At 37.2% G+C, this 8497-nt stretch overlaps 1 protein-coding gene across 1 annotated transcript in view; it reads right to left on the bottom strand.

Annotated features, from left to right (window-relative positions):
- Positions 1-1930, bottom strand: part of usp31 (ubiquitin specific peptidase 31) — a 25736-nt gene extending 23806 nt beyond the window's left edge. The window contains 1 exon segment of the mRNA XM_060897617.1: positions 202-1930. Within this exon segment, the coding sequence (XP_060753600.1) occupies positions 202-723 (522 nt within the window). The 5' untranslated portion in view covers positions 724-1930.
- Between the last annotated feature and the right edge of the window lie 6567 nt (positions 1931-8497).

Here is an 8497-nt window from a genome sequence, read left to right as displayed (position 1 = left end):
AGGAAATACGTTTGAATCTATTATTTTTAATTCTGCTAAAACTCTCTATATTCAATTCTATATTCAGATCTTCCACTCCAACCTTCACACACCATGTCTTCATGGTGCTTCTAACTTGAAAAAACACATGTAGGTGTGATGGTCAGGTGTTTACACACTTTCAGCCAAAATACACCATGAAGCCCTGACCCCAAAACTCACCTTGAACTCTCGGCTCTGCTGAGGAGTGTATTCAAAGGTCCACAGAGCTCGGACCAGACCCGCCAGCTGCTCGGTCACTTCTCCTTTCTCTTTCCTTGGAGGATGGACTCCGTTGGCCTTGGGCTTATCCTCCTCCTCTGCTTGTCCGCGAAACTGTTCAAGCGCTAAATACTCAGCAAAGAGCTCCGTGTTACTCAGACACTGCAGAATGGCGTTCATGAAGCACGTGTTGCCGTGGTTCTTCAGACCGGACACTCCGGGCACTTTGTCCTGGCTGAGAAAGCCTCCGCAGTCGCTGTCATCTGAGGCCACCGATCCCTTGCCTTCGTTTTTAAACGCCGCGAATCCTCCGTCGTCCTTTTCCCCTTCGGGTGGCTGAAGCTCGGATCCGAAATGCGATAAAGTGGACAGGGTCTTGAGCACTCTGCTCATAAAACTGCCCACGGACCGTACCGAGCCACGGCGGAACAGCTTCTTCCCGAGCCCGGACTTCTTCTCTTTGCTCGAAGCTTTGCTCGACATGGCAGCAATTTCACAATTATTAACCAATTACAAAAAAAAAACCCTTATCAGTGCTGTCTGCTAGCTGCCATGTTAACCCAGCTGATCAAACACCAGCCTGGTTTCGACATTTAATAAAGACCTACATTGGCCTGTAGGATATCTTTAAAACGTTTGACAGGAGACGCATCCAAACGCTCACAAGTTTGGGTTTTCTCAGCACCTCGACACACTAAAAGGTTTTTAATCATGTCCTACATGTCTTCCAGGTTAGTTATACAAATCAGGAATTAAAAAAAAAAAAAAACAATTGCACCTTTAAGCTATTTGAGTGCAAAATAGCTCAGAAACTGGTCGCCTTGTCCAAATCTGAAACATAAAGTCAATGTCACAGCAGTTTTGTGTTTGAAAAGAGCCATTTTAGCTTTGTTTATTGTTGTCTCTGTATCAAAGGAAAATTCCTTATTCAGCTCATCACTGGAAGATTCTGGTCCCCAAACTGCACTGAGCAAACGATGTAAACACGAAAGCGGTCACTAGCAATGATGCCATAAGTCACATCCTCATCAACACTCAGCTCAGCTCTGGACTCACAAACATCATGCAGCTAGATTCTGTTTGTGTGTCCATCAGCTCAGTGTACTAACCGTGCACAAGCACTGCAGACACAAGCTTGTCCTGTCCTGTCCTGTCCTTTAAATGTCACTTTCCATCCTAAGGCACAGGAATAAAACACCACTCTTTCACTTTATCCCTGTTAGCTTTAGCTACCTAGCATCACTGCAACCGCACCTAAAAACGCTAACAGTGGTGAGGAATATCAGTTAAATCACAAAAGTGTGTGTGTGTGTGAGAGAGAGTGAGAGAGAGAGAGAGTGTGAGTGTGTGTGTGTGTGTGTCTGTGTGTGTGTGTTAGAGAAAGAGAGAAAGTGTTATTACTTATTCAGCGGTGGAGCAACGCATCTCCAGTAGAACGTTAACGTTAACGCTAGCGCTGGGGCTAATGCTAATGCTAATGCTAAGCGCTAGCTGACGGCTCCGTGCAGTCAGGGGCAGACCGCGATGTTCCCCGACAGCGAGTCCGCCGCTTTCCCAAACACCGCTCCAACACGCGTTAAGAGAACACGCAAACAGACGTGTTGTTGTTGTTGGTGGTGTTGTTGTTGATGTTTGTTGTAGTCCATGAAGCGGGTCGCGCTCACGCGCCGCTCGGTGTTGTAGCTCTCTGTAAAATCACTGACACTGCATTGGGGCGTTGGGGCTGATGACGTCACGCCCCGGCAAATCTGAGCAGGTAGAGCAGTGTTTCAGTGTCGCTGGAAAAAAACTCGAACTTTGCCCTTGAGATGGACAACGTATTGTTCTATATTCGCAGATTACCTTCATGGCGCAACTTATTTTGAATTTAACTCAACAATTGTGCGTGAACAGTTTTCACGTTTTGATGTCTGCCCCTGTGTTCTCTTCACGAGTTGCTCTTGATCAGTCTTTCATTTACAAATAACCTTCAAAGAGTGTTCCTTTTGAACGTTTCATTTGTGCTCGGACAATTTCTTATTTTATTTTATAATAATATCTTATTTACAGTCTTCATGGAGCATCTGAAGTCGAACTTGCTCCTGAACTGTGCACTGACAAACATTCTCTAAATGCAGACCGATTCATGGGGCAACGTGAAAGTTTTATACTTTGTTATGGTTCCTTTATCACAATAAGTTATGCTCTCTCATACAGTTGCACTTTTGCCTAAGTTATAGGGTATGTGTTAGCTTCAACTACCTCTTTGTCAACGCAGTTTTACAGCGGTAAGTTTTAAAACCTTTTGTGTTCTTGTGTTCTTAGTCAAGTTACTCTTTACTGTTTTTTTTTTTTTTTCCCCTCTCTTTTTTCTTTTTTCTTTTTTCTTTCTCTTATGCAAGACTTGGAGTTTAACTCTTTGAGTATTTTATCGTTGAACACTCGTGGCTTGAGAGATCTCACTAAAAGAAAAGCCTTATTCTTATACTGTAGAAGAATGAATGCTGACTTAATCCTGTTACAAGAAACTCATTCCTGTGAGGGTGATGTTCGCTTTTGGAAATCACAGTGGGGTGACAAGGCCTACTTTAGTCACGGATCTAACCACTCCGCAGGGGTTCTCACTTTGATTAACAAATTTAAAGGAGATATTGTTGAATCGTTGATTTCTATGGAAGGAAGATGGATTATTCTGGTCACTAAACTTGATAATGCTACTTTTATAATATGTAATATATATGGCCACAACTTAAAATCTGCCAACAAGTCTCTTATTTTCTTATTACAGAGAAATATTGAAGCCTTGAAAAATAAATATCAACAAGCTTTTATTATTATTGCTGGAGATTTTAATGATGTATTAGATAATTCAGTTGACAGATTTCCCCCTAAGATGAGCCTCACTAATAATATTATCTGTAATCTGTGTGATTATTTTCATATTGCAGATGCATGGCGCTATTATCACCCTGATGTAGCTGAATATACTTGGAGTAATAATTTGTTGTCTTCTAAATCTAGAATAGACTTTTTTTTGATTTCTCAACAGTTACTGCAATACGTGTTTGATGTCAGTCACCAATATGCTCCATTTTCTGACCACTTAGTAATTAAGCTGATTTTGCAGACTAAACACAGGGAGAGTACTGTACGTGGTTACTGGAAATTGAATAATAATCTGCTAAAAGATAAAAATTTTAATGATCAAATCAAGGGATTAGTTAATGGAATTTTTTCAAATAATGAATTTGAGTCTCATGGTGCTAAATGGGAATATTTTAAATATAAAGCAAGATTACTAGCAATAAATAGATCTAAAACCTTAAAAGTGGTTAATGCTGATAGAGAAGCGGACTTGCTAATTAAAATAAATACCTTAATCAAAAAAGAGAATCTCTCTGTTACAGAAATTAGTCAGTTAAAAACTTTGCAATTGGAATTAGACAATATATATTTAGAAATAGTTAAGGGTGCCTTCGTTAGATCTAGAGCGAGATGGATTGAGGAAGGAGAAAAGAATACGAGTTTCTTCTTCTCACTTGAGAAAAGGAATTTTAAAAGGAAAAGCATCTCTGCATTAAAAATTAACAATTCAGTTTCTAAAAACCCTGAAGAAATTGAGAAATTTGTTACTAATTTTTATAGGAACCTGTACTCCCCTGATTTACAGGCAAACCAAAGTATGTCATACCTACAACAGATTAAGAACTATATACCTCAAATAAGTGATGAATTTAAATTGTCATGTGAGGCTACTGTTTCCTTAAATGAAATAAGAGATGCAATGAAATCAATGAAAAAGGGGAAATCGCCTGGCTCCGATGGCCTTACTTTAGAATTCTTCATACAGTTCTGGGAGATTTTAGAACAACCTTTCTTCTTAATGCTTCAAGAATGTATAAATAATGGTACAATGACTCCTACTATGAAACAAGGGGTGATATCTCTCATTACCAAACCAGATAAAGATGTAACTATAATTGATAACTGGCGCCCTATCACTCTTCTTAATTTTGACTATAAATTAATTGCATCCATATTTGCCAAGAGATTAAAACAGCACTTACATTATATCATTAATGAAACACAGACTGGATTTATGAAAGGTCGTCATATTAGTTGTAATACTCGACTTGTTCTGGATCTTATTGATTACAGAGATGAAATCAAGTCTGATGCAATTATCTTATTCCTCGATTTTTATAAGGCCTTCGATACTGTAAAGCATCAATTCCTTATAGACTCTTTAGGGGCATTTGGATTTCCTTCTAAACTCATAAATATTGTTCAAATGCTGTACAAAGAAATAGATAGTTGTATAATATTAAATTCACGTACATCACCAAGGTTTCCTGTCCTTCGCGGAATACGTCAAGGTTGTCCTTTGAGCCCCTTTTTATTTTTATTTGTTGTTGAAACATTATCCATAGATATTTTGCACAATAATAACTTTGCTGGCCTTAATATCTTTAACAGAGAGATTCGAATCTCACAGTTAGCAGATGATACTACTCTATTTTTGAAGGATAAAGAGCAAGTTTCTCCAGTTTTAACTACCATCAATGCCTTCTCTAATGCTTCTGGGCTCAAACTTAATTTATCTAAGTGTGAAATTATTTGCTTATTTGACACTGTGGAAACTGAAATTGAAAATATACCAATTAAAAATGAAGTGAAATATTTGGGAATTCATATAACAAAAAATTTAATTAGTAGACAATCTCTGAATTTTTCTCAACGGTTATTGAAAACAAAATATATTTTTAATAATTGGCTCCAAAGAGATTTGTCAATTTTAGGCAGAGTTTTCTTATCCAAAACAGAAGGATTATCCAGGTTTGTGTACCCTTCCCTGTCTTTAGCTGTAGATAATCACACCTCCAAAAATATAGATAAGATTTTTCTTGATTTCATTTGGAGCAATAAGTCACACAAGTTGAAGAAATATGTTTTAGCAAACAAAAGGAGTGATGGGGGTCTCGAAGTCCTGCATTTTGATGATACTAACAATACATTTAAAATTAATTGGTTAAAAAGATGTTTGCTTGGGTCAGATTCTTTGTGGTATTTTATTCCTAATAATATATTTAAGAGGGTAGGTGGCCTTTCTTTTTTGATGAAATGCAATTACTCCACTGGTAAATTACCTATTAAACTGGCTAGATTTCATCAACAAGCCTTGTTAGCCTGGAAACTGGCTTACAACCACAACTTTTCACCCCACAAGACCATCTTATGGAATAATTTGGATATTAAAATTAGAAAAAGATCAATCTTTTTTGATAAATGGTTTAATAGAAACATAATTTTTGTTGCTGATCTATTCAACTCTGATGGTGATTTATTATCTTATGAAAGCTTTATGAATATCCATCATTGTCCCGTTCCATTTAAAGAATTTAACTCTGTTATAAAGGCAATTCCTGATGGATTAATATGTCTAATGAAAGCTTCCCTTACCCATGAGTCATGCACAGAACAACTTTCACAGTTATTTTTGGGAGGTGTCTCGCTTTTAAGTAAAGATTGTAATAATAAATGTATTCGTCAACTTTTTCAATCTCGAAACTCAATTTCTCCAAAAGGGAAATTTTTTTGGAGTTCTAAAATAGATAACATTAAATGGAGGAAAACATGGTTATTACCATATAAATACTGCATACCGAATGAAGTGAAAGAAGTGCACTTCAAAATTTTGCATAATATATACCCTTGTAATGCATTTTTGTCTAAATTTTGTGATGTAGCTGATATATGTACCTTCTGTAAAAAAGAAAGTGAAGATATTTGTCACTTATTTTTCTCATGTAATGTTTCCTCACTCTTCTGGAAAGATTTGAGTCTCTATTGTTTTTCTAAAGTTAACGTGAATGGTGTTTTTCACATTAAGGATATCGTTTGCTTTTTTGAAAACCAAAACAAATCTTTAGAGTCAACTGTTAACTTTCTTATCCTCGTGGCAAAGTTCTATTTTCAGATTTCTTAAGAAAATACCTACTTTTATAGAGTTCGTATGTGTAGTAGAACATTTAATTAAATCACTGAGAGTAATTAATAACAAAAAATGTATTTCTTTTTTGAAGAGATATGATGAGATCTTTCTTGTAACGTGATTAATACTTGTTTTGATGTGCTTATTTTTCTTTTATTTATTTATTTATTTATTATTTTTTTTAGAACCCTCTTTTCTTTACTTGTTCTGTTTCTGCCTTTTTTTCTATCTATTCTGACATCTGGTCAGTTAAGGTTGGATGTGTTGATGATACATTTTGTGTAATGTATACATAGCTGTGTTTGATTAGAATCTTTGAATTTGCAATAAAAGAAATAAAAAAAAAAAAAAAAAAAAAAAAAAAAAAAGAGCAGTGTTTCCTGCAGTGGGGTCTCCTGTTAGGTACTAATGCTTTACTCCTTCACCCCAGTGCTACAATATATGGCTAAATGTTTGTGCACCCCTAATCATCACACCCATGTGTAGCTGTTCCCAGTTTAAATGTAGATTAAAAACTCATCTCTTTAGTCAGGCGTACACATAATACATCCAATAATATTGTGCATCATTACATCAGACTTGCAAATATTATGAACAGCATCTATGTTAATCCCTCTAAACTGCCCCTCTCTTTCTACCCATCCCGAGGCACCCAGACATTGTACCAGCTCCGATTGTTTTCCGTGCCATGAAGATTTTGGACCTCCACTGAGATGAGGCCGACTCTGTGAGAATCCTGAGATCTACCAGCTCCAGGTAGACTATGTGATACTATAGAGGAGATTTGAATTCCATGTGATCTTTTGCATCAATACAACATTTGTCAGACTGTATATTTATAATCACACCCTCCAGGGTCACCCACATGAGGATGAGGTTCCCCTTTGAGTCTGGTTCCTCTCAAGGTTTCTTCCTTTACCGTCTAAGGGAGCTTTCCCTCACCTGAGTCACCTCAGACTTGTTCATTGTGGATAAATACAAACACATTTAAATATATTGAATATTAATCTTGAATTTTGTATTCTATTAATCTTTATGTTATTCTTTATATTAACCTTTTGTTCTATGTTTATGTTCTGTAAAGCTGCTTTGAGACAACGTCAATTGTAAAAAGGTATTAAAAAAAACTTGAACTGAATTGAATAGCTCTGTGTAACATTTGTAATAAAGCTTGTTTGTATGCTGTAACCTTACACTGCAACATAACCCCTGTTCCAGCATGACAATGTCCCTGTACACAAAGCACAGAGCTCCATGAAGACACGGTGTGTGAAGGTTGGAGTAGAAGATCTGGAGTGTCCTGCACTGAGCCCTGACTATGACTCAACCCCACTGAACACCGACTGAACCCCAGACCTCCTTTTGTCTGTACCTTCAAATGCATTTGTGAAATACGTTGTATGGGTATATTATAGTAGAACCATCTCACTCATTATTATTATTATTATTATTATTATTATTATTATTATTATTATTATTATTATTATTATTATTATTGATGATGATGATGATGATGATGTGAGACAGCTGTGGGAGAAGATTAACATTTACTGTACAGTTATTTACAGTTAGATGGTTATATAAAAAACTCATTTTATGCCCCTGTTTATTTCACCCTAGAACCACTGCACATTCCCCTTAATCAACAGTTCCTTTCAAATCTTTAAGTACAATGCCAAACATCTTAAACGATACAGCACGAGGGCCCGATGACATACAGGCTCCTGTACCGTACTTCCATTTTTAATGGATTAAATCAAATCGATTGATTGAAAAAAATAATAATAATCTGGCCTAGCATCAAGGACAGCACAATCAATGGAGAAGCAAGGTCAGTTGCCTGGGCAGTAGTGTAATAAGAGATGCCACAGAGGACGTGATTCCTGCGCCACATCCACACGTCTGCAAGTGTGACACTCAATTATCCGTCCAAGTCGACTCACAAGAGAAAACAAGCTTTCGGAAGAAAGAAGTGTCAGCGTTGTGGAATTACAGCAGTGTGTTAGAGTTCAGAGATTCCGCACAGGCATCAAACTTTCAAACTTTATTTCAGGAAATATGGTGAGTGGAACCATGACCCTTAACCATGGCAAGTGGAACCATGACCCTTAACCATGGCAAGTGGAACCATGACCCTTAACCATGGCAAGTGGAACCATGACCCTTAACCATGGCAAGTGGTATCATGACCCTTAACCATGGCAAGTGGAACCATGACCCTTAACCATGGCAAGTGGAACCATGACCCTTAACCATGGCAAGTGGAACCATGGCCCTTAACCATGG

This window comes from Tachysurus vachellii, chromosome 21 (assembly GCF_030014155.1).
Source record: "Tachysurus vachellii isolate PV-2020 chromosome 21, HZAU_Pvac_v1, whole genome shotgun sequence".
NCBI lineage: Eukaryota > Metazoa > Chordata > Actinopteri > Siluriformes > Bagridae > Tachysurus > Tachysurus vachellii.
Note: the sequence above shows the minus strand (reverse complement) of the source record. Positions and strands in the feature narration are given on the sequence as shown.